The sequence below is a fragment of the Sus scrofa genome, chromosome 9 (assembly GCF_054392235.1).
Source record: "Sus scrofa isolate SSC_HxYL_T2T_F1_AM1 chromosome 9, Sscrofa_HxYL_maternal_Yorkshire_Landrace_v2.0, whole genome shotgun sequence".
In the NCBI taxonomy this organism is placed as follows: domain Eukaryota; kingdom Metazoa; phylum Chordata; class Mammalia; order Artiodactyla; family Suidae; genus Sus; species Sus scrofa.
In genome coordinates this window covers 120537969-120564600 of record NC_139391.1, presented here as the reverse complement: position 1 = coordinate 120564600, position 26632 = coordinate 120537969, and the positions used below count along the sequence as shown (strand labels likewise).

General features: G+C 37.7%; 1 protein-coding gene across 15 annotated transcripts in view; it reads left to right on the top strand.

Moving 5' to 3' along the window:
- TNFSF4 (TNF superfamily member 4) overlaps positions 1–26632 on the top strand; it is a 328053-nt gene that overhangs the window by 93846 nt on the left and 207575 nt on the right. For all 15 annotated transcript variants that reach the window (XR_014814402.1, XR_014814397.1, XR_014814398.1 and 12 more), the window contains one exon: positions 21617–21713. Coding sequence is in view for 2 of the 15 variants with exons in the window: in XM_084974665.1 (XP_084830791.1) it covers positions 21617–21713 (97 nt within the window). In the remaining 13 variants the exon portion in view is untranslated. Of the gene's footprint in view, positions 1–21616; positions 21714–26632 lie in introns of those variants that run through there.

Below are 26632 nucleotides of genomic sequence, written 5' to 3'. Positions count from 1 at the left end.
CACTCTTAAACTCTTAGAGGAAACCATAGGCAGAACATATATTGCAGCAATCTTTTTGATCCATCTCCTAGAGTTATGAAAATAAAAACAAAAATAGAGATAGGACCTAATTAAACTTAGAAGTTTTTGCAAGCAAAGGAAATTATAAGCAAAATGAAAAGACAACCTGCAAAACGGGAGAAAACATTTGCAAGTGAAGAGATCAACAAAGGGTTCATCTCCAAAATATACAAACAACTCATGGAGCCTTATATAGAAAAACCTTTAAAAACCCAATAAAAAAAATGGGCATAAGATCTAAATTGCTCCAAAGAAGACAGACAGATGGCCAACAAGCACAAGAAAACATGCTCAACATCACCAGTTATTAGAGAAATGCAAATCAAAACTACAATGAGATATGACTTCACACCTGTCGTAATAGCCATCATCAAAACAACAAAAATACAAACAATAAATACTTGAGAAGGTGTGGAGCAAAGGAAAGCCTCCTACACTGTTGGTGGAAATGTAAATTGGTGCAGCTACTCTGGAGAATAGTATGGAGATCCCTTAAAAAACTAAAAATAGAACTACCATATGATCCTGCAATCCCACACCGGGGCATATATCTGGAGAAAAATCATTATTTGAAAAAGATACATGCACCACAATGTTCATTGAAGCACTCTTGACAATAGCCAAGACATAGAAGCAGCCTAAATGTCCATCAATAGAGAAATGAATAAAGAAGTTGTGGTACACATATACAATGGATATTACTCAGTATTACTCAGCCATAAAAAAGAATGAAATAGTGCCATTTGTGAGCAACATGGATGGACCTAGAGATTATCATACTAAGTGAAGCGAGTCATATAGAGAAAGACAATTTCATGTGAAATTACTAATATGTAGAATTTAATAAAAATGATACAAATGAATTTCATTACAAAACAAATATACTTAACAGATTTTGAAAACAAACTTATGATTACCAAAGGGGAAGTGTGGGAGGGAGGGATAAATTAAGAGTTTTGGGTTAACATATTCTTACTGTATGTAAAATAGCCAAAAAGGACCTGCTGTATAGCACAGGGAGCTCTGCTCAGTATTCTGTAATAACCTATATGGGAAAAGAATCTGAAGAGGAATGGATATATGTATATGTACATATACTGTACACCTGAAACTAACACAACATTATAAGTCAAGTATACTCCAATAAAAAAAATGAAGGCCACTGTTTCCTTATTTACTTTTTGTCTAGATAATCAGTCCATTGATGTAAGTGGGGTGGTAAGGTCTCCTACTATTATGTGTTATTGTCAATTTCTTCCTTTTTATCTGTTAATATTTACTTCATATATTTAGGTGTGTCTATATTAGGCACATATGTATTAATGAATATTATACCCTATCCTTCTGTTGATCCCTTTATCATTATATAATGGCCTTTGTCTTTTGTTATAGACATTGTTTAAAGTCTACTTTGTCTGATGTAATCATTGCTATGATAATTTTCTTTCCATTTTTATTGGCATGAAATATCTTTTTTCTATCTTCTCACTTTCAGGCTCTTTATGTTTTTAGCTCTGAAGTGGGTGTCTCTTGTAGGCATATAGATGTGTCTCTTTTTTATCCAATCAGCTACCTTAATGTCTTTTGATTGAAGCCTTAAGTCCATTGACATTTAAAGTGATTATTGATAGGCATGTACTTACTGCCATTTTATTACTTGTTTTCTGGTTATGTTGTAGTTCTTCTCTGTTCTTACCTTCATTTTTTAGTTTTTTTCTCTTGTGGTCTGATGATTTTCTTTAACGGTATGCTTATTTTCCTTTCTTTCTAGTTTTTGTGCATCTAATATAAGTTTTTGACTTGTGGTTATCATGGAGTTCATATATCGTGACAACTATACCTACTTGTTTTCAGCTGATAGTCATTTTAAGTTCAAACTCTTTTTAAAAGATCTACATGTTTTTCTCTTCTCTGCCATGTTCTGTTTTTTGACATCATATTTTACATCTTCATGTCTATCCCTGAACTGTTTATGATAGTTATACTTAATTTTACAATTTTTGTCTTTTAATCTGTATACTAACTCTTTTAGGTGATTGAAGCACTGCATTTGCAACATATTTTTTCTTTACTGGTGGAATTTTCCCTTTCCTGTAAATTCTTACTTCTTGTAGCCATTTCTTTTTCACTTAGAGAAGACGCTTAACACTTGTGTGGTTGCTTTGGTATTGATAAACTCTTCTAGTTTTGCTTGTCTGAGAAGTTCTTTATTTCTCCTTCAATTCTGAAAAATAACCTTACTGGGTAGAGTATCCTAGATCATAGGTTTTTCTCTTTCAGCACTTTAAATATATCATGCCAGTCCCTTCTGGCCTGCAAAGTTTCTGTGGAAAAAAAATCATCTAATAGCCTCATGGACTTTCCCTGGTATGTGATTCTTTGTTTTTCTCTTGCTGCCTTTAATATTCTCACTTTAACTTTTGTCATTTTAATTATGATATGTTTTGGTGTGGGTGTGTTTGGGCTTGTTTGGGACTCTCTTAATTCCTGTACCTGGAAACCTGTTTCTTCTTCAGCATTGGGAAGTTTTCAGTCATAATTCTGTGAAATATATTTTCCACCCTTTTCTCTTTCTCTTCTCTTTCTGGGACCGTGGTGATGTTAATGCCAGTATGCTTGATTTTGTCTCAGAGGTCCTTTAAATTTTTCTCATTAAAAAAAAATCTCTTTATGCTGTTCTGATTGAGTGATTTCCATTATTCTCAATTCCATATCACTTATGCACTCTTCTGTATCACCTAGTCTGCTGTCAATTCCTTATATGCTTCAGTTTTAGTTCTTTTAAAAAATATTTTCTAATTCCTTCTTAAAATTCTTACCTTGTTCGTCTATTTTTTTCCCCTCAAGTTCAGTTAGCTTTCTTATTTCTAATGCTTTGAACTCTTTAGCTTGTAAATTATTTCTCTCTCTTTCATTAGTTTTTTTTGGGGGGGGTGTGGTTCCTTATTCTTTTGTTGGAAATAAATTCCTCTATCTTCTTATTTAACTTTCTCTATCTCTATGGATTAGGTGAAACAGTTTCCCATCCCAGTCTTGAAGTGGTGCCCTTGTGTAGTAGTGTTCCTATGCCATTTGTGTGTGCCTAGTGGCTTTTGTAGAAGGGCTGAGTCTAAAGTGAGTATGGGTCACGTCTTCCCCCAGGGTGTGCTGATAGCTGTTAACTTGGTGGGAGGTGGAGCTAAGATGGAGGGGCTTGAGCCAGAACCAGGTATTAGTTGGGGCTTCCCTTCGGTTCAGTGGCCATCACTGCCCTGTCAGGTGCAGGGGCAGGTCCCAAGGTGCTAGAGCAGAAGCCCTGAGAGTTGGGTCCAAGCTGGTTCTGTTCCTTCTAAGTGTTATCTCTCCCTTCTCCCAGAAATGGGACTTTCACTAAGTGGGGAGCAGTGCTAGAGCAAGAGGAGCTGGAGCGGGTCCCCAGTGTAGGTCAGGGTGTACACTGGGATGACCCTAGCATGCCAGTCAGAGCTCCAAACATCTAATCTGCTACTACTGTGAGCACTGGCACTGGCTGCCCTTACCCCATTCAGATGCAGTCCTGGATCCATACTGGCTCCATCTCTCCCAGGTACACACTCTCCTTGGCAACAGCAGCCTCAACCCTACTGGGGAGCTGTACTGGAGCAAGAGAGGCTAGAGCAGATACCCAGTACAGGCAGAGTCATGTGCTGAGGTGATTACGGGAAAGAAGCCAGTGCCCCAGGGCAGTTTGAACCAACTTCCTCTGCCTTGTTCCTGGGAGTAAGCATGTATGTGGGCATATTCTTCATGGTAGACAGTCCTCTAGTAAATCCCACTGGTTTTCAAAACAGCTAATGGGATTCATCTTCCCAGTGTCAGATTTCAGGGTTCCCAGTATGTGGCTCCAGCTCCTCATGGAGGATCTCTGAGCTCATGATATCCCCTTCCTCTTCTGTGTCCCTTGCTATGGGCACAGATCCTGACCTGATGTTTCTCCCTGCTTCCTACCCAGCTCCTTGTGGATCTTTCTTTATGCATTATTTGTAGAAGAGACTTTCTGCCAGTCTCCAGTTTGTTTTTAGTGAGAGTTGCTCTCATGTAGATGTATTTTTGATGTATTCATTGGAGGAAGTAAGCTCAGTGGCCTCCTATTCCACCATCTCCATCTCCTCTTGGAAATATTTTCATGTAAAATATGTAATAATCAAGACAATCCTATCATATAGATAGTAATCTTCATTTTATAGATGAGGAAACTGAGACCCATTGGGCAAACAATTTAGCCACAGAGCTGCTACCAGGCTTTGTGATTCCAAGACTGGCTCTTCTGGAGTTCCTGCTGTGGCGCAGTGATTAACGACTCCGACTAGGAACCATGAGGTTGCAGGTTCGATCCCTAGCCTTGCACAGTGGGTTAAGGATCCGGCGTTGCCGTGAGCTGTGGTGTAGGTTGCAGATGCGGCTCTGATCCCGAGTTGCTGTGGCTCTGGTGTAGGCTGGTGGCTACGACTCTGATTAGACCCCTAGCCTGGGAATCTCCATATGCCGCGGACGCGGCCCTAGAAAGGACAAAAAAAAAAAAAAAAAAAAAAAGACTGGCTCTTTTTCCACTGCTCTGTGTTTACCTATGTGCTAGATTAATCATTTATTTCAATGCTAAGCAGTACTCAGGATTTATTACCTTTTCCTCTTACCAGGACATCTTAGTGAAACATTTATGATGTTTATTGCATCCTGTATCCTATCTTCTAGGATCTATCAGTATAGGCAGGAACAAAGGGAAAAAAAAACTATTAACAAAATCAAGAGAGGTATACAGAATTTCAGGGTTCTTATGAATCTGATCTATTGAGGTCATGGCTATAATATCAATTGTAGTGGGTTGCAGTTACGGAAATCCATTCTTATTTTCCAGGCCCCCTTGGTCTCAGGTATTGGCTAAGATAGAGGAATAAAATGAAGAGACAATAGGCATTATTTCTCATGCAAGTTAATATTGCATGAGGTTCTGCCCTCATTTCTATTATTTGGCTTGGAAGGAATTCCTGCCCTAAGGTATTAGGGTGCTTCCTGCAAAGATAGCTCTTATTTTATAGGTCAGGGCCAGTGAGGACATTCTGCTATGATATTCACTCTAATTTTATTCTCTTAAACTGAAGAAGCTCACACAATATGTGAACTCCCTTGGAAATACTGTGACCTGACATTGAGTTAGAACTCCATTTATCACCTAACTCCTATATAAACCCCTGCTCAGACTGATATATTCTACAATGGTATTATGAGTCATAAGGAATTAGATTTGAAGATATTTTATGGGTGGATAGCTTCAGGCCTATTTGGGCAAAATCATGAAATTTAAAAGTCTTTATGCTTATGCATTCTGGCTTATATAAAGTATTTGTTTGCAAGTTCTTTTTATTTCTATTTTTGTAATAAAAGTCACTCAAAACTCTAAATTTTATCTTTGGAACCTGCATGGTCTATAAGTCAGAGTTAGGCATCTCTGAGCATCAGGCCACTGATTACTATATGTATTTGATGGTAATTATTAGTCATCCTCACTTCATTTAGGAGTTGGTTTAAAAGGTCCAGCTGTTATCAGGATGGAATGGGGTAGACTGGGATAGACTGAAGAGCAGAAACTGTCAGAATTTTAGGGAGAGGGAGATAAAACTGTGGATTTCAGGAGTAGTGGAGAGGGAGGAAGATAAACATGAGCTCAAGTTCAAGAATGAACAAGACTATAGTAGATTTAATCTTGGTCTAAAATCCCCTAAGAGATTTAAGAGTGTGGGAAGCAGTTCGGGGGATACAGAGCTCAATAGTATGGGAGACTTTTTTAAAAATTTACTTTGTAAGGAAAATGGACTATGCTAGTGGGAAAGCCTTAGATATATCAAACAATCTAAATGAATTTGTGTATGTCCATTTGCAAAGTAGCCAGAGAGATGCCTGATCTGGAGAGCACTGGAGGGATGGAGGAGGAGAGGGAGAGAGAGGGGGAAGGAAGGAGAGAGAGAAGAGTTGGGTTAGAAAGGGGAAGGGAGAGGGAGACAAGGCAAACAGAGAGACAGATAGACTTGAACTGAGGATGTGGATGCAAAAGCAAGGAGGGAGAAAAAGAGGCTTGTGAGCCCAGGTGCTGCATAGGGGAAGGCCAGAACGAGAATCCTCTGAAGGCAAGACTGCCTGGAAGGCTGAGAATAGAAATGTTGAATATAGATTTTTCACGTTTGCTATGGTTGTATACCCTTTAGTAGTCAAGGCAAGAGGGAAAACATGACCAGTTCTGTAATGTACAGTTTTTCATAAAAAAAGAATGTTGAGATTAGGTTGATAATAACATTGACAAGAGATTGTGCCTTTCCACTGTCTTACAAAGCTGGAGGAATACAATGATTTAGATTTGAGAAGAGAAATAATTTGGAGGATAAATTTGGTTTTGTCTTTAGGTGACCTAAGGTTGAGCAATAATGATAAAGACTTCTGTTTCTAGCAATATAGTGGACTAGATTATCTGTTACCTTTTCTAGTGCAAAACATCTAGAGATGCTGGACAAAATACAGCAGTTATTCTTTTCAACAGATACTTACAAGAATTTACAACAAAGGGAGGGAAATTCCCAGGGCCAAAACTTGAGAGTAAAATGAAAACTTGGAAGCGTTTGTAGGTAGGTCTCAGTAACTGGTGTGCTTGGGTTTTAATGGCATCAAGGACAGGAGGCAAAGCCTTATGTCTCTTGGAGATGACATTTAGATCTCTGTGCACAAAGCAGAGACCTACAGTGGCAACAACAGTGAACAGGGTGGACTAGAAAATAATGATTTTTGTCTGAGCACTGACTGAAAAAAAGTGTTTCATGATAAATGTTAACCTCAGAACTATTCTAACATGGTTTAGGGGTTCAAATTTATATTATCCATATACTCTAGTAATAACCAAACCAATAAATCACTATAAAAGTGAATCCTTGGATACTTGGTAGTAGCAAGTGCAAAATCTGACTGGAAGGACATACCCTCAATCTCCAGGTACTACAAAGCAAACTGCAGAGTTAATTCCCAGGAACTTCAGATATTAGAATTATTCAAGTTTCTAAAATAAATATGTTCAGGAGTTCCCATTGTGACTCAGTGGTAATGAACCCGACTGGTATCCATGAGCACACAGGTTTTGATCCCTGGCCTTGTTCAGTGGGTTAAGGATTGGGTGTTTCTGTAAGCTGCAGTTTAGGTTGCAGATGCAGCTCAGATCCCGAATTGCTATGGCTGTGTCATAGACTGGCAGCTGCAGCTCTAATTTGACCCCTAGCTTGGAAACTTCCATATGTATGGGGTGTGGCCCTAAAAAGACTAAATAAATAAATATGTCCAACTGAGTAAATAAATCTATGAAAGAATAAAACTATGAAAGAGAAACAACACCTTACAAATAGAAGAGATTAGGTATTTGAAAAAAAGAATCAAATAGAATTTTTGGAACAATATCTAGTAATTGATACTAGAATGGAATATCTAATGGAATAGTTTAATTGTAGATTATATACAACTAATAAGAAAGATTCCAGAATCTGTAAGTTAGAAATGCAGAAATAATTAAGAATTATTTCTTAATTATTTCTAATAATTTAACTAACCAGAGTTAGTTAAAGAGGAATATTTTCTCTGGGTAGATTACATACATCCTTTTGGTTTATATTCTAGTTATATTGGCACAGGAGCTGTTACTACACCCCTAAGGAAAAGACAATGCATTAGTGCTCTAATTATTCAGAACAATCCTATTAGCTCAAGGATAAGGTGATTGAAAAAATAAATAAAAACAAATTTTCTTATAGTCATAGACCTGATGTAGATTTTTCTTACCCTGTCATTGACAGATAGGCATCAAAAGGGAAGTTGGAGTCCTTGAATGACTCAGTTTCTGAAAGAGAAAACACACAATGTGTTTCCAAGGACTTGGAGAAGGAAGAGTTTGAAAATATGATGAAATGACTTTTTTTTATTTCAAAATCAGTCTCTGTGCATAATATACACCCATTTATAAAAAGAAAAATATGGGATGCATTTACTTACATATGCATGTAATACATAGGAAATTGGGAAGGGAGGTTGCCTCTGATGAGGGAAACTGGGTGTCTAGCGGAATAAATAGGTATGGGAGAGAGGCTTATTTCTATCAGTAATTCTCAAGATTTTTAGTCTGAGGACTCCTTTAACTTTTTAAAATTATTGACATTACCAAAGAGTTGTTTATTTGAGTAATACATTTATTGAAGAGACTATCATTTCCTTATTGGATATTCTTTGATTCCTTTGTTGTAAATTAATTGGCCATACATAGGTGGGTTTATGTCTGGGATTTCCATTCTGTTCCATTGAACTATGCATTTGCTTTTATGCCAGTACCATAGTGTTTTGATTGTTTTGGACGGAACATCAGTAAGGGAGCAATTCCAGTTGGGGTTTAGTGGGTTAAGGACCCAGTGTTGACTCTGTGAGGATGCAGGTTTGATCCCTGGCCTAGCCCAGAGGGCTAAGGATCTGGTGTTGCTGCAAGTTGCAGGATAGCTCGTAGATGTGGCTTGGATCTGTGTTGCCCTGGCTCTGGTTTAGGCCACAGCTGCAGCTCCAGTTTGACCCCTAGCCTGGGAACTTCTATATGTCACACATGCGGCCACCTAAAAAAAAAGAAAAAGAAAATCAATAAGGGAATATTGGCCTTAAGCTACACATTAGAAAAGATAGACTTAACGGAATATACAGAACATTCTGTCCAAAAGCAACAGAATACACATTCTTCTTAAGCACCTGTGGAGTGTTTTCCCAGATAAATCATTTGCTAAGCTATAAAACAAGCTTTAATAAACTTAAAACGACTGAATCATATCAAGTATCTTTTCTGACCACAGTGATGTGAAAACAATTACAAGAAGAAAACTGGAAAATTCACAAATATGTAGAGATAAACAACTGCTACTGAACAACCATTGGGTCAAAGAAGAAATCAAAAGAGAAATAAAAAAGTACCTTGAGAAAATGAAAATGGAAATACAACATACCAAAACTTATGGAATGCAGCAAAAGCATTTCTAAAGGGAAATTCTGAGCGATAAATGCCTACATGAAGAAATAAGAATGATTTCAAATAAACCACCCAATTTTATACTTCAAAGAACTGGAAAAAGGAGAAGAAATGAACCCCAGATTTGGTAGAAGGAAGGGATTAGCCAAGATCAAAGCAGAAATAAATGAAATAAAAACTAGAAAAGGCCAATGAAATGAAGAGTTTTGTTGGTTTTTTTTTTTTTTGAAAAGATAAACAAAATATACAAAACTTTAGCTAGACTCATAAAGAAAAAGAGAAAGAATATAACATTGTAAATCAACTATAAGCCAATAAAAAAAGGCAATACACTTTCACTGTAAAAAAGATCAAATTGCACAAATGTATATATAGGAAATTAAAGTCCTATTCTTGTCTCCTAAAAAAAAAAAAAGAAAAAAAAGAAAAAGAGAAAGGACCCAAATAACTTGAGAAATGAAAGAAGAGATTTTACAGCAGATACCACCAAAGTACAAAAATTATGAGACTACAATTTTGTGCCAATAAATTGGACAACCTAGAAGAAATATTTAAATTCCTAGAAACATACATATATATAAGACTATATCATGAAGAAATAGAAAATTTGAATAGACAAATTTAGTAAGGAGGTTGAATCAGTAATCAACAATCTCCCAACAAAGAAAAGACCAGGACTAGATGCCTCAGTGGTGAGTTGTTCCAAACATTTAAAGAATTAATGTCAATTCTTCTCAAACTCTTCTAAAGAGTTGAAGAGGATGGAATACTTTCAAATTGTTTTTACAAGTCCAGGATTACCCTAATACCAAAATCAGACAAGAACACCACCAGTAGAGAAAAATTAAAGCTCAATATCTCTGATGAATATAGATGAAAAAACTCTATACCAAATTCAGCAATACTTTAAAAGGATCATACACCATGATCAAGTGGGATTTATTCCAGGGATGTAAGGATAGCTCAACAATTGTGAATCAATTAGTATGATAAGCCACATTAACAAAATAAAGGACAAAATATAATCAGCTCAATAGATGCAGAAAAAGCATTTGACAAAATCAACATCCAGTTATGATAAAGCTCTCAACATGTAGAGGGAACATACCTCAACATAATAAAGCCAAGTATATATGACAAGTCCTTAGTTCCCCTAAGATTAGGAATAAGACAAGGATGCTCACTCTTGCAACTTTTTTTTTTTGCTATTTCTTGGGCCGCTCCCGCAGCATATGGAGGTTCCCAGGCTAGGGGTCGAATCGGAGCTGTAGCCACCGGCCTACACCAGAGCCACAGCAACGCGGGATCCGAGCTGCATCTGCAACCTATACCACAGCTCACGGCAACACCTCCTTTGTCCTATCAATGCCTAGTCCTAGCAATGTCCTTTGTCCTGTCAGTGTCCTATCCTAGCAATGTCAAGTGTAGGCCTATGTTGTCTCACAGCTTTCTTTACAGCCTTGTTCTTGCTCTTGTGATGACTTTAATAATTTTTGTGGTTATTACTTCCCCTTACCACCTAATTTCTCACAACTGGGTTCCTGGCCTCCCTGTGAGTTTGGAAAATATAGATCAAGCATGATAGGTAGAATTAACCATATTCTTTTTGAAGGTAATCTTTGATCTTCAAAATTGCCATATTTATTTTATCACCATGTTGAGCTATTGCAGCCCACGTGTAGTGGGAGGAAAGTTTAAGTTTTAACCGCTTGAAAGGCTTTTCTGCCAGAGTTGGCAGCGACTTGTCAGGCAAACAACTTCCGAGGTGCAGCTTTGATCTTGACAACCTTCACAGGCTTTGAAATGAAAAACCAGGAAAGACTTTAGAGAGAGGTGTCTATTTCATGGCCATTCGGGTCTTCATCTGGCAATAGCTAATTTTAAAAAAAGCCTCCAAGCAAAGGAGATAGACATATAGCTGTTTTTAAGGGTGGAATCAGAACTGAATCTGTGTTACCAGCCAGGTTAGTCAGACTGGGGAGAAGCCAAGATTACTATTGGTAGTATGGTTGCTACCTGTGTGATCATCATAGCCAGAGTTAACAGTATGATAAGTGAATCATTGACCCTGTGGTTAAATGGTCTGACCAATGTCCAGTGTGCGATGGGTACTGGTGTGCAGAGAATGAGTTATAAGAATGCCAAGATGTTGACCTCCTCCCCTTCTGATGCTCCAGCTAGGACCTGATAGGACCTTGAACATCAAGAGCACCTGAATTTCTCAGCTCTGGCCTCGAGTACCTTCTCTCATTTAAGTGTGTGTTACAAATAGCATACTTTTCTCTGCGTGTCTTGAAGTGGAAGGACTGGAAAAATTACCTTGGCCTTGATAAACCTATCCTTAAATTTTAGCAGTTAAGGAAACTATGGGGTTGGAGATGGATGGAAATGGAGCACGAGAAGGAAACGTTAAAGAAAATGAGCCCAGAATAGCGCACTACACTAATGTGAAAAGAGCTGGTAGAGAAAGGCGACTGCCATTGGATCATTGAGGATGAGAGCAGATATCGTGATTTGTTGTTATTGTTTTGGCATTGGGGAAAGAAGAAAGTCCTTGAATTTTCCTTTTAAAAAAAAACTCCTTTTTTTTATTACTCAATGATTTTATTAAATTTATAGTTGTACAATGATCATCACAATCCAATTTTATAGGATTTCCATTCCCACAACCCCAGCGCATTCCCCCTACCCCCCAAACTGTCTCATTTGGAAACCGTAAGTTTTTTAAAGTCTGTGAGTCAGTATCTGCTCTGCAAAGAAGTTCAATTTGTCTTTTTTCGGATTCTACATGTCAGTGAGAGCATTTGATGTTGGTGTCTCATTGTCTGACTGACTTCACTTAGCATGATAATTTCTAGGTCCATCCATGTTGCTAAAAATGCCAGTATTTCACTCCTTTTAATGGATGAGTAATATTCCATTGTGTACATGTACCACATCTTCTTGATCCACTCCTCTGTCGATGGACATTTAGGTTGTTTCCATGTCTTGGCTATTGCAAATAGTGCTGCAGTGAACATTGGAGTACATGTCTTTTCAAGTCATGGATTTCTCTGGATAGATGCCCAAGAGTGGGATTGCTGGATCAAATGGTAGTTCTATTTTTAGTTTTCTGAGGCATCTCCATACTGTTTTCCACAGTGGTTGCACCAATTTACAATCCTACCAACAGTGTAATAGGCTTCCTTTTTCTCCACACCCTCTCCAGCACTTATTGTTTGTAGGCTTTTCGATGATGGCCATTCTGGCCAGTATAAAGCGGTACTTCACAGTGGTTTTGATTTGCATTTCTCTAATAATGAGTGATGCTGAACATCAAAAAATAACTCCTAATAGAGTTATACATATGTGCACAAGGTGATATAACAAAACAGCTATCAACTCAGTTGCCTTTATCTTCATCCTTGAGATATGTCAGTTTTCAGTGAACTTACTGGAACTCATAATTAGTACTTGGCAGACCCTACAGTAATATAGGTTTTCTAAGAAAGCAAGTAGATAACTAGGAATTAATTATTTTGAAAAATAAAGTATATTGGATTTTATCAAGAAAAATAAATACCTCCTAGACTCTGAATGGCATTTGTTTGCCTTTGCTTACCTGTTCCACTTCACTATGGACTTCTTTATTTTTTTTTTTCTTTTTACAGCCGCACCCACGGCATATAGAGGTTCTCAGGCTAGGGGTCGAATCAGAGCTGTAGCCGGCCTACTCTAGGGCCACAGCAATGCCCGATCTGAGCTGCGTCTGAGACTTACACCACACCTCAGGGCAATGCCGGATCCTTAGCCCACTGAGTGAGGCCAGGGATCGAACCCACAATCTCATGTTCCTGGTCGGATTTGTTTCCGCTGTGCCATGATGGGAACTCCACTATGGACTTCTTGAGAATAGGCTCTATGTTTTTTATCTTTTTATTTCAAACACCTAACACAATGCCATTTAATAAATAAATGCTTGTCAAAAATGATCAGGCACAAACTAATTATAAAAAAAGAAATTCATTCATTTGTATAACTCAACAAACATTTTGGAGCCACTTATTACATGCTAGCTCTGGGCATTCAGATGAGTTAGAAATGCCACAATCTTCAAGGAGTTCACAGTTTAGAGGAGGAGACAGAGAGGTGCTACATTATTATAGATGGCATAATAGAGGCTGAACAAGAGAAAATTAAACACCAAGAAGGGAATGATCAATTTTATCCTGGGGAGTGGTTAGGAAACCAGAGGTGATGCTTTAACTGTTTTTTTTAAAAGTTCATCAAAATATAACATATACATAATATGCATGTATAGTAAATGTACAGCTTAACGAATTTTGGCAAATTGAATACACCATGTAAACCAATATCCTAGAAGCATCGCTCACTTTCCCTCCTAGCTACTAACCCCACAAATTAACACCTCTATGACTTCAAACAGGTTGGAGTATTTATGCCTGCAACTAGTGCCTTAAGTAACAGGAATCATACATGTGTTCTTTTGTGTGTCTTGTTTCTTTCACCAAATATGTCTGTGAGATTCATCTATATTTTGAAGTATAGGTAAGGATCATTCAGTCTCATTGTTGTGTAATATCCCATGATGACAATTATTTCATCAATATATCTTTCGTATTGCTTGGTGGACAAATAGTTTGCTACAAATAATTTGTTGTGAAATTCCAGTACATACGCTTTAGTGAAAAGATTAATACATTTCTGTTGAGCATATATCTAGGGTACACTTTCTGCTTCTTATGGTATATTCAACCTCAGCAGGCCCTTCAAACAGTTTTCCAAAGTGATTGTACTTATTTGTACTCCCAGCAGCAATATGAGGGTTTGGTTACTCTATTCCTTGTAAACCCTTGATATTTTTGCTCTTTTCATTTCAACCATTCTGGTGGCCAATCACATGGTAGTTGAGCAGGTTTTGGAAGATGCACTGTGTGTCATCAGGCAAACTAGCTGGTAGAAGGCTCTTGGGGAGGATCAGAAAGGGTGCTTGAGAAAGGAAGGCCAATGAGAGTCTTCATTCTTTGGCTCATGACTACACATCCCTCCAACCTTTGCTTTTATCATCACATATTCATCTACCCCTCTACCTCCCTGTCATAAGGACCCTTGTAATTATGTTGAGCCCACCTGGATAATCCAGGATAATCTTCTAATTTCAAGACCCTTAACTTAATCACACCTGCAAAAAAAAAAACATATTCACAAATTCCAGGGATCAGGGGCTCTTATTCAGCTTACCATAGTCATGTTATGGTCCCACCTTATCTCTACTGTGAGTTACTCCTATTTATATGGGTAAGGTTCTGAGAAGAATAGTGAGATGGAAGGAATATGGTTTGGAGTTTCCATAATTAAGAGTCCCAGAGCTGCTTCTAAGGAGCTGTGAAGTCTTAGACAAATCATTTAAACTCTCTTGGCCCTTATTTTTTAATTAGTGAAATGAGAGTATTTGACTAGATCTGGGAGACATGCCTGGTGTCAACCCTTCCTCCTATAACCATAACAGAGATGACTGCTTGCTCAAGGCCCTTTCTCTTGTGACCCTATTCCCAGGTTTCCAAACAGCCATTGCCAGGTGGTCAATACGGACAGCAAATCTGTTTTCTTTCCCTGAATAGGATCATCTCTAGGGCCTGTGACCTAAGCTGTTAAAACACATACACAGCTAAAACTCAACTTGCCTCATCATGGATCATTGAGTGCCCCAAAATCCTTTGATTCCCTTTCTTTTCAAAATATTTTCTTTTTCTCTTTTTTTTTTCTTTTGTCTTTTCAGGGCTGTACCCATGGCATATGGTGATTCCCAGGCTAGGGGTCTAATCAGAACTACAGCTGCTGGCCTACACCAGAGCCACAGCAATGCCAAATCTGAGCCATGTCTGTGACCTACACCACAGCTCATGGCAACACCAGATCCTTAACCCATTGAGGGAGACCAGGGATGGTACCCGCAACCTCATGGTTCCTAGTCGAATTTGTTTCCAGTGTGCCATAATGGGAACTCCAAAATATTTTCTCCTTTAAATTTCCTCTAGACCTATTAACTTGACTTATCAGTATTATATTATCTCCCTACTTTTCCTCTGAAGAGAGCAGTTAGGAACAAAAAGGGAAATAAAAGGTCTGAATGGTATCCTACCTGTCTTATCAATCAGGTATCAATGGGAGTTGCCCATATGGCAACCCTGCCTTGCTGTCATACTCAAGACCCCATGTCCTGAAGCAGACTGTGCTTTAGCTTGGGGCTTGAACTTTACACTTACATTTACGCATATACCTATACCTGCACTTACACTTAAAAGTAAATGTCGTTTTTTTATATACCTAGTTGGAGCTTGCCTCTTCCTAATATACAGAGAACACAACTACAGACTATACTTTCATTGCCAGACCCCAAAGCTAGACATAACTCTTTCAAAAGCAAATGACAACCAGACATGACCAGACATGTGAAAGATCTCACTGAGGGTAGGTGCAAAACATTAAATAGCTTAGGTCATGGAAAAAACTGTGAGACAGGATGTAAACTCACTTCTATTGAAAGGAGCGTAACATTACAAAAAAAAAAAAAAAAAAGACAACACAAAGCTAGACTTAAGTTGCTCACAAGGAGCAAGGTCAGGTTCTAGACAAACCTCAGAAGAGTCAAATGATCAAACTGTCTATAATATGTGGTTTCTGGAATGCATTATGAAAAATGAAAGGGCAATTTTCTATTAAGACAATTGTCTCTTATCTGATTCTGTCCAGACTTACTGAAACCTGACTCTTTCAACCTCTGTTTTTGATTTGTAAGATTTTCCAAAGAAGAGATGATCTTTCTGTTTATTCTAATAGCCCTTCTTATCGAAGTAGAACTTTAGATTGCTTCGTCTCATAACCACAGGTCAGAGAAGATGCCACTTCTGAGATGTGAGTTCTGCACTGGAAATTCTTGGTAGAGATGCCGAGGTGTGGTGCTCAGGAGTGGGTCTTCCCTAAAGCATCCCTCTCCCTAATTATGTATTTGCCACCATATAAGCCTGTTTTATTATCCTTACAAAACTTATGGATGTCTGAAATTATTTTCTTTGTTTCCTTTGAGTGTGGCAACCCTGTGCGTGATGAGTGGGAGTACTGAACAAAGTTACAGGTTTGTTTTCTTTGGCCAGCATAGATCTATTTCAGTTTTGAATATGAATATCTTTAGGCATATAGAAACTCGCCAGCTCAGCATAATAATCACCATTCCCTATAGTCTCCCCTTGCTTCTTCACATATCTTAGTTCTCTACCTGGTGCGGTAAGGCATTCGATTGTGGGAACTATTGCTTCCATGTCACAGGTCTCCTGGGCCTGTGATGCCACAGAGTGGCATCTCCTATAATGCTACGGAGTGGGGCCTCATCTATACCCTAGCATGTATAATGGTAAGCATTCATGGGGGTACAAACTAGGAGGCTTTATTTCTGGCTCCTTCTAACTTGTTGTGGGTCAGGGAGAGGACGTTTTACCCTTTTCATATTTTTACTTTCTTACCTGTAGGTAGATTATTAAATAGTGCAATGTATAGGAATCCAAAAGGAATAGGTAGAGGCCCTGTTAAAAATTTTTAGAGAATTAATACTCTCCAGACATGAGGAATGCCTTTTTTTTTTTTTTTTTTTTTTTGGTCTTTTTGCCTTTTCTAGGGCCACTTCCTGCGGCATATGGAGGTTCCCAGGCTAGGGGTCGAATCGGAGCTGTAGTCACTGGCCTACGCCAGAGCCACAGCAACGTGGGATCCGAGCCGCATCTGTGACCTACTCCTCAGCTCACGGCAACGCCGAATCCTTAACCCACTGAGCAAGGCCAGGGATCGAACCCACAACCTCATGGTTCCTAGTCGCATTCGTTAACCACTGCGCCATGATGGGAACTCCAAGGAATGCCTTCTAAGTAATCTTTGCAGAGAAGTGAACTGCCTCCTTTGATGGGGGACAAAAGTTTACAGTCTCATTGTGGGAGTTCCTGTTGAGGCTCAGCCAGTTAAGAACCCGACTAGTATCCATGAAGATGTGGGTTCGATCCCTGGCCTGGCTCATTGGGTTAAGGACCTGGAGTTGCCTTGAGCTGCAGTATAGGTTGCAACATGGCTCAGATCTGGAGTTGCTATGACTGTAGTCTAGGCTGGCAGTTACAGCTCTGATTTGAACCCTAGCCTGGGAATTTCTATATGCCACAGGTGCAGCCCTCAAAAGAAAAAAAAGTTCACAGTCTCATTGTAGTAAGCCCCCTCTATGATAGATGAGGTAATGAAGAGCCAGTCGGCATGGCAGGCAGAATAACGCTCCCCCACCTCCAAAGATGTCCAAGTCCTAATCCCTAAAACCTGTGAATATGTTACCTTACATGGCAAAAGGAACTTTGCAGATGTGGTTAATTTAGGGTCTTTAACATGGGGAGATTATCCTGGATTATCCACCCAGGAAGGTCCGATATAATCACAGTGTCCTTTATATAGAAAAGGGGGATGCAGAAGAGTCAGAGTCAGAGAAGGCTATGTGATGATAAAAGCAGAGGTCACAGTAAAGCCCCTGCTGGAAGAGGGCCATAAGCTGAGGAATATAGCAGGTTACTAGAAATGGAAAAAACAATGAACAGATTCTCTCCTAAAGCTTCTGGTAGGGACGTAACCCTCCCTGCACCTAGGTAGTGAGACTCATGTCAGACTTCTGACCTTCAGAACTGTAAGATAATACATTTGCGCTGCTCTAAGAAACTAAGTTTGTGGTAATTTGCTACGGCAGCATTAGGAAACAGAGACAGTGAATCAATATTTATTGAGCTTCTGTTGTAAGCCATGAACTGTGTTACATTCTCAGAATAAAAGATACATGCTCCCTAAACTGTACTTTTTCAGGGAAGGGAAACATCAAACAAACACTTATAAATAATAGTTGAATACTTAGAGGTGTGAAAAATGATGCAACAGAGAAATTCAGAATGCTATGAGACTCTAAAACAAAGAGAAACATAACCTTGATTGAGGTGATTCTAAAGTAATACCTGGGGAATGCAACAAGAGATTCTCATACTAAGTGAAGTAAGTGAGAAAGAGAAAGGCAAATACCACATGATATCACTTACATGGGGAGTCTAAAATATGGCAAAGGTGAACCTACTTACAGAACAGAAACAGACTCACAGACGTGGAGAACAGACTTGTGATTGCCAAGGGGGAGGGAGGAGGGAGTGGGATGAACGGGGAGTTTGGGCCTAGTAGATGAAAATCATTGCATTTAGAATAGATAAGCAATGAGCTCCTGTATAGCACAGGGAACTATATCCAATCTCTTGGGATAGAACATGATGGAAAATAATACGAAAAAATGAATGTGACTGGGTCACTTTGCTGTACAGCAGAAATTGGCACAATGTTGTAAATCAACTACACTTTAATAAAAAAAGAAAAGAAATTCTGACACAAGCTATAACGTGGATGAATCTTGAAGACATCATGCTAAGCAAAATACACCAGTCACAAAAAGAAAAATACTGTTTTCCTAATTATGTAAGATGTCTAAAATAGTCAAATTCATATAAATAGAAATTAGAGTGTTTGTTAACCAGGAGTAGGGGGAAGGGGAAAAATAGGTTGCTGTTTAATGGATATAGAATTATGTATTTGCAAGATGAGAAAGTTCTAGAGATGTGTTTCACAATAATGCAAACACTGCTGAACCGTACATGTAAAAATCTGATTTTGTTATATGCTTTTTCATAATTAAGTATTTATAGTTGCCTTATTCATAATGCCAAAAAATTAAACACTAGCCAAATATTCAATAGGAAAATTATAAACAAATGATATTTTCATAAAATGAAATTCTTATACTCAGCAGTTTTTAAAAATGAACTACTGATACAAGCAAAAATGTGGATTAATCTTAAAAAGTACTATGTTGAGAGAAGAAAGATGGGCATGAAAGAGTATATGTTCTACCCTTCCATTTATATGAAATCTAAGAACAGAAAAAATACTAACATGATGATAGATACCAGAATAATGGTTGTCTCTGGTGAAAGAAATGACTGTGTCTTGTTTTGGGAGTGGTTACACAGATTTTGTGCAATTACCAAAATTTATTGAAAAAACAAATATACCTAAATAAAAACATGTATTTTAAACACACAAACACACACAGAGCTACTTAGGTTGACATCCAAATGATGAGTAGTAATTAGCTGTAAGAGACCAGGCAAGAGTCTAGGCAGAGGGACCAGAGTGGCGAAGGCCCAGAGTGAACAGGATGTGTTCAAGGAGAAGGAAACTCAGTGTAATTGCCATACTCAGGACTTGGGGAAGAAGGGTAGGAGATGAGACTGGGAAGCTAGACAGGTCCAGATAACATGGGTTTGATGAGCACATTAAGCTCATGTTAAGATTTTGGGCTTTGTTTTATAAAATCATAGGAAGTGCCTAGAGTGTGTGTTTTTCCAATGGGCTCACAGGATGTCAGAAGTGAATTTACTAGGTTGATACCTTTAATTGCCAACATGCAGCCCTCCATCATTCTTTCTCTCTGTTGAGCCTACCAGGGTGGGTACAAGTGTTAACTGTTGCAGCTGGAGGACAGTGGAGACACCAAGAATCTTGGACCTCTGAGCTGCTAGATGGAGGAGTTTCTTCAAAGTCTCCTGCACTTATAGCAAGTTTGAGTTAGAAAAAAGCCTCTGTTGTGTTAAGCTCTTGATGTTTTGGTGTTTTTAATGCATAGCCTAGTGTTTTTTGATTAATTCAGTAATTGAATATGGTGACTCCTTGATCATCGGAGTGAACTTGGGAAACAGTTGAAATAGAATTTTGTGTGCCCACCCACCTTGTTCTGATACGGGCCTTAGACAAAGCTGGGAAATTTATTGGTATGTTTCATAGTAGAACCTAGTGATTCTACTAGTCTCTTTTTAGCCAGGATTACCAGAACTAGGCATGTGGGTTGAATTGTGTTGGCTTCCCTTATGGATAGTGTATGTTATTCAAAAAAAGAAAGAAAACACTTTAATGTCAGTTGTCTTGGGGATCCTCGGTCGTCTTTTGAGATAACAATATATTTAGGAATGTCAGAGAAACGTGATGTATTAATTTGCTACAGCTACTGAACCAAAGTACCACAGACTGGGTGGCTTACACAACAGACATTTATTTTCTCAAAGGTTCTGCAGGCTGGAAGTCCAGGATCAAGGTGTTAGTTTCCTCTTAGGCCTCTCTCCTTGGTTTGTGGATGGCATTTTCTCCTCATGTCCACAGCTGCAGCAGCACCAGATCTGAGCTGCATCTGCAACCTATACTGCAGCTTTCAGTAATGTGGGACCCTTGACCCACTGAGCGAGGCCAGGGATTGAACCCACATCCTCAGGGATACTGTGTTGGGTTCTTAACCTGCTGAGCCACAATGAGAACTCCCTATGTTATTTTTTTTGAGTCAAATACTTTATTTTTTAAAATTTAATTTTACTGGACTATATAGTTAATTTACAATGTTGCATTAGTTTAAAGTATACAGCAAAGTGAATTGGTTATACATATAAATATATTAATTCCTTTGTCCCATATAGGTTATTACACAGTATTAAGTGTATCTTCCTGTGCTACATAGTAGGTTCTTGTTAATCATCAATTTTATACACCAGTGTGTTTATGTTATTCCCACCCTCCCAATTCTTCCTTCCCCACAGTGATTTCACCTAATGGTAACTGTAAGACTGATTTTTGAAATCTGTGAGTTTGTTTTATAAATAAGTTCTTTGCTATCATTTTTATTAGATTCTTTATGTAAGTGATATCATATGATATTTTCTCTGACTCAGTGTGATAATCTCCAGGTCTATCCAAGTTGCTGCAAACGGAATTATTTCATTCTTTTTAATGTCTGAGTAATATTCCATTTTATATATGTACCACATCTTCTTTATCCATTCTTTTGTTGATGGACATTTAGGTTGCTTCCGTGTCTTGGCTATTGGTGCATGTATCTTTTCAAAATAGAGTTTTCTCAGGATATATGCCCAGAGATGGGATTGTTAGACCATATAATAGTTCAATTTTTAGTTTTATAAGGAACCTCCATACTGTTCTCCATAGTGGTTGTACCAATTTATGTTCCCATCAGCAGTGTAGTTGAGTTTCCCTCTCTTTCCGCCCTCTCAGTGTTTATTGTTTGCAGACTTTTTGATGATGGCCATTCTGGCTCGTATAAGGTGATACCTTATTGTAGTTTTGACTTGCGTTTTTCTAATAATAATTAGTGATGTTGAACACTCTTTCATGTGTTTTTGTCCATCTTCATGGGCAGGACCTTTATTTTATGCAGTTTGCAAAGAGAGGAACTTAATTCAAGGATGGAGATATTTCCAATTAAGAGAAGAACTACATGAGTTACATGGTGATAAGTCTGATTCACATAGTTCACTTATCACTTAGGTAAATAGATGCCAGTTTCTATAATAAATATATCTTGCATAATAAGTGTACTATTCATGCTTCTAGGCTGAAGTTTACATTCCAAGGAAAGCTTGCACAGAAACTCTGAATTCAATGTTGAATGAATATCCCAGGAAGGAGTGGGAATCTCTTGAAAATCTTGGTAAGTATCTTGTTTTTTCATATCAAATACAGCAGTAGTTGTAGCTGATTTATTTTTAAATGCTTACATGCATGCATATATTTGTATTTTGAATTTGAATTTTAAGAAAAGCTTTTGCCCATTGCTCCATGCTCATAGTTTTTTTTATATTCCTAAGGATCTGGAATATAAATATTTCCCCCTGAAACACCCACTTATCTTATTGAGGAAAGAATAATCAGTCTGGTATTTGAAAGATTTTAAGTACTATTCCCAAAGTTTATAATTGTGACCTATATTGTCTTTCAAGTTTAATCTGGGTATTTCACACTATGAGAAAAGTGAGACTGGGGAAATTAAGTGACAGCCGGAGGCCACTTTGTCAACTGGAGACAGAGCCAGTATTATAGCTCATATACTTTAGGCTTACTGTACAGCTGTGTTCCACATACATTATGGAAGAAGAGATTTATGGCATATTTATAGTATATTTATGTTATGTTTATAATATAGTTTAAAAAGTCCATTGAACATGTTTAGAGATTCACTAGATTTCCAATTAAATATCAGGTGGAGTTCTCTTGCAAAACACCAAACAACCAACCAAAAGCAAATGAGGGGAACTTAGAATACAGAGTTGGAAAGATTCTTCATCGCTCACCTTTGTTCAGATCCCTACTGAGAAAAATACTTTGTCAGCTGGGGAGGCTAGGTTGTGTTAGGATAACAAATAACTCTAAATCTCAGTGGCTTGACACAATACAGGTTTATTTATCACTCATGGCATATGTCCAAAGTGGATCAGCAGAGGGTTTACTCTGCTCCATATAGACCTGAGTACCTGGACCAGTAGAGGCTCCATCCTCTCATAGTGGCACCATATGGAAAACATGGCTTTTGTGGCCACTGTAACAGAGAAGGAAGTACTTGTGGGTCTCACACTGGCATTTAAACACGCTGGCCTGAAAGTGAATGCCATTTCCACTCATGAAACATTAGTCAGAACTGGACATATGCCCTGTCTAACAGCAAAAAGATGGAAAAGTATAAATCTGGATTTCAGAGAGAAGAGGACTGAAAAGTGGTGAGCACTAGAAATCTCCACCCTAAATGCTTCCCCTCTTTGGGATCCCTCTGTTATTCATCATTCTTTTCTTCATGTATTAATTTATTCAACAAAGATGTGCTTACAAGCATCTTTGTTGCTGAACAAAACAGACATTATCTTGGCCTTTTTGAAGTTTACAGTTTTGAGGGAGACAAAAATAATGCTGTCATAAATATTAATAAGTGCTCTGAATAAGAGGAAAGAGCAATGATAGAGAATCATGATTAATAGAAGAAATTTACACAGGTAGCTGGCAAAAAGAAAATTAAATCACTAAGTGGTTTCATGAGTGAAGCCGATAAAAGTAAATTGAAAAGGTAACTACAGTAGACTCTTTTTACAATTTTATTGGACTACAGTTGACCTTTAATGTTGTGTTGGTTTCAAGTGCACAGCAAAGTGAATCAGTTATACGTATACAAATATCCATTCCCTTTCACATTATTTTCCCATGTAGGTTGTTACACAGTACTGAGTAGATGCTAATCTCAACCTCCGAATTTATCCCACCCCCCAGTGTTTCCCCTTTGGTAACTATAGTTTCGTTCCAAAATCTTTGAGTCTGTTTCTGTTTTGTGAATAAATTATTTTGTATCTTTTTATTAGATTCCATATATGAGTGATATCATATGATATTTGACTTTGACTTAACTTCACTCAGTATGATCTGCAGCAAATGGCATTATCTCATTCTTTTTTATGATTAAGTAGTATTCCATTGCATATATGTACCACATGTTAATCCATTCCTCTGCTGATGGACACTTGGAGAGTGTTTCCATGTCTTAGCTATTATAAATAGTGCTGCAGTGAACATTGGGTTGCATCTCTCTTTTTGAATTATGGTTTTCTCTGGATATATGCCCATGAGTGAGATTGCTGGATCATATGATAGTTCTATATTTAGTTTTTTAAAGAATCTCCATACTGTTTTCCACAGTGGTTATGCCAATTTACAGTTCCACCAGCAGTGTAGGAGGGTTCCTTTTTCTCCACACCCTCTCCAACATTTATTATTTGTAGACTTTTCAATGATAGCTATTCTGACTGGTGTGAGGTGATACCTCAATTATAGTTTTGATTTGTATTTCTCTAATACTTAGTGATGTTGAACATCTTTTCATGTGACTTTTGGCCATTTGTAATTGACACTCTCTGCCTTTTGATTAGATAGTCAATTACACGTAATGTTATTATTGATATGGTTGGATTTATGTCTAACATTTTGCTTCTTGTTTTCTAAGTTTCATATCTTTCAGGGTCCTGTATTCCTTCTTTACTACCTTATTTTGTTCTAGTTTATGTTTTTAGGTACACTATTTTAATTCCTTTGATGATTTGTAAAGCCATTTTGAATTATTTCTTAGTGGTTAAACTAGAGATTATAACATGCATATTTAAATTTTCCCAGTCTAATTCAAGTTACTACTGATTTAACTCCAGTAAATTATAGCGACTTTATTCCATTATAGGTCTATTCCATTCTCTCTCCTTTGTGTTGTTATTGTCAAATATACTTCATCTTTTGGGTTAGATATAAAAATATAACCATACATCTTTACAATTACTGTTTTAAGTAATCTGTTTTATAATGCTTTTTCCGCTTTTTATGGTTGCACCTGTGGCATATAGAAGTTCCTAGCATAGGTGTCCAATAGGAGCTGCATCTGCAGGCCTATACCACAGCCACAGCAACTCTGGATCTGAGCACATCTGTGACCTATGCCACAGCTTGTGGCAACAACAGATCCTTAACCCACTGAGCAAAGCCAGGGATCAAACCCGCATCCTCAGAAATACTCGTCGGGTTCTTAACCCATTGAGCCACAATGGGAACTCCCTTAATACTTTTTTAAAAATTGGGAAATAGAAGAAAAAGGAAAGAAAAAAAGAAAAATATATATAATCATATATTTACTCACACATTAAAAATATCTGGTAATTAAAAAAATAAAATATCTGGTGATTTTTCTTCCTTTTTCATTTGCATTGTCATTTTCTTTCAGCTTGAAGGACTATTCCTATTATTTCTTGTAGGTTGAGTCTGCTAACAATGATTTCCCTCTGTTTCTTTTTACTCATGAATGTCTTTTTCTTCTATTTATTTTTGACTAGTAGTTTGCTGGATTTAAAATTCTTTTGGGGACAGTTTTCTTTTCTTTTTCTTTTTTTGTCTTTTTGCCTTTTCTAGGGCCACTCCCACAGCATATGGAGGTTCCCAGGCTAGGGGTCTAATCAGAGCTGTTGCTGCCGGCCTATACCAGAGCCACAGCAACATGGGATCCGAGCGCGTCTGTGAGCTACACCACAGCTCATGGCAACGCCAGATCCTTAACCCATTGAGCAAGGCCAGGGATCGAACCTGCAACCTCATGGTTCCTAGTCGGATTCGTTAACCACTGCGCCATGATGGGAACTCCTGGGGACAGTTTTCTTAGCTCTTTAAATATTTAATTCCATTGCTGGCCTCCATAATTTCTGATGAGAAATCAGCCATCAATCATTTTGCAGATGAGTTGTTTTCCTTTTAATATTTTGGGAGATTTTCTCTTTTCTTTGTTTTCCAGAAGTTTGGCTCTAATAGGTCTTGATGTGGATGTCTTTATGTTTATTTTACTTGCATTTTTTTTGAGTTTCTTGAACCTGTGGATGAATATTTTTCATATAATTTTGGAAGTTTTCACTCATTTCTTCAAATATACTTTCTACTCCTATCTACCAGGACTGACATTATACATAGGTCAGTATACTTGGTCTTATTCAAGAGATCTCTGATATCCTTTTTTTCAGTTTTTTTTTCTCTCTTCTATAGAATACAAGTTTTTTCTTTCTTTCTTTTCTTTTCTTTCCTTTCTTTCTTTCTTTCTTTTCTTCTTCCTTCCTTCCTTCCTTCCATCCTTCCTTCCTTCCTTTCTTCCTTCCTTCCTTTCTTTCTTTCTTTCTTTCTTTCTTTCTTTCTTTCTTTCTTTCTTTCTTTCTTTCTTTCTTTCCTTCCTTCCTTCCTTCCTTCCTTCCTTCTTCCTTTCTTTCTTTCTTTCCTTCCTTCCTTCTTTTTCTTTCTTTCTTTCTTTCTTTCTTTCTTTCTTTCTTTCTTTCTTTCTTTCTTTCTTTTCTTTTCTTTTCTTTCTTTCCTTCCTTTTCTTTTCTTTTCTTTTTTCTTTCCCTTTCTCCTTCCTCCCTTCCTTTTCTTTTCTTTTCTTTATTCTTTCCCTTTCTCCTTCCTCCCTTCCTTTTCTTTTCTTTTCTTTATTCTTTCCCTTTCTCCTTCCTTCCTTCCTTCCTTCCTTCCTTCTTTCCTTCTTTCATTCATTTGCTGTACCTATGCATGTGGAAGTTCCCAAGCCACGGATCAAAGCTGAACCACAGCAGTGACCTGAGTCACAACAGTGACAACAGTGGATCCTTAATCTACTTCACTACCTGGGAACTCCTCAATCTACTTTCAAGTTCACTGGTTCTTTGTTTGCCCTTTCCAATCTGATGTTAAATAAAACTAGTAAATTTTTCATTTTGTTATTTTGCTTTTCATCTCTAAAATTATCATTTATTTCATTTGGTAGTTTTACTTTATTGAAATTCTGTATTTGTTGAGTAATTTTCAAAAAATTTTAATTCACTGAATGTAGTTTTCTTTTACTCTGATCTTATCTATCATATCTGCTTTGAAATCTGTATTTGGTGAGTCTAAAAATGTGTGCCCAGGTGGAGCCAGTTTATATTGGCCCTTCCTCCTTTCTTTCTTTCTTGCTTTCTTTCTCTCTCTTTTTCTCTCTTTCTCTCTTTTATCTATCTATCTATCTATCTATCTATCTATCTATCTATCTATCTATCT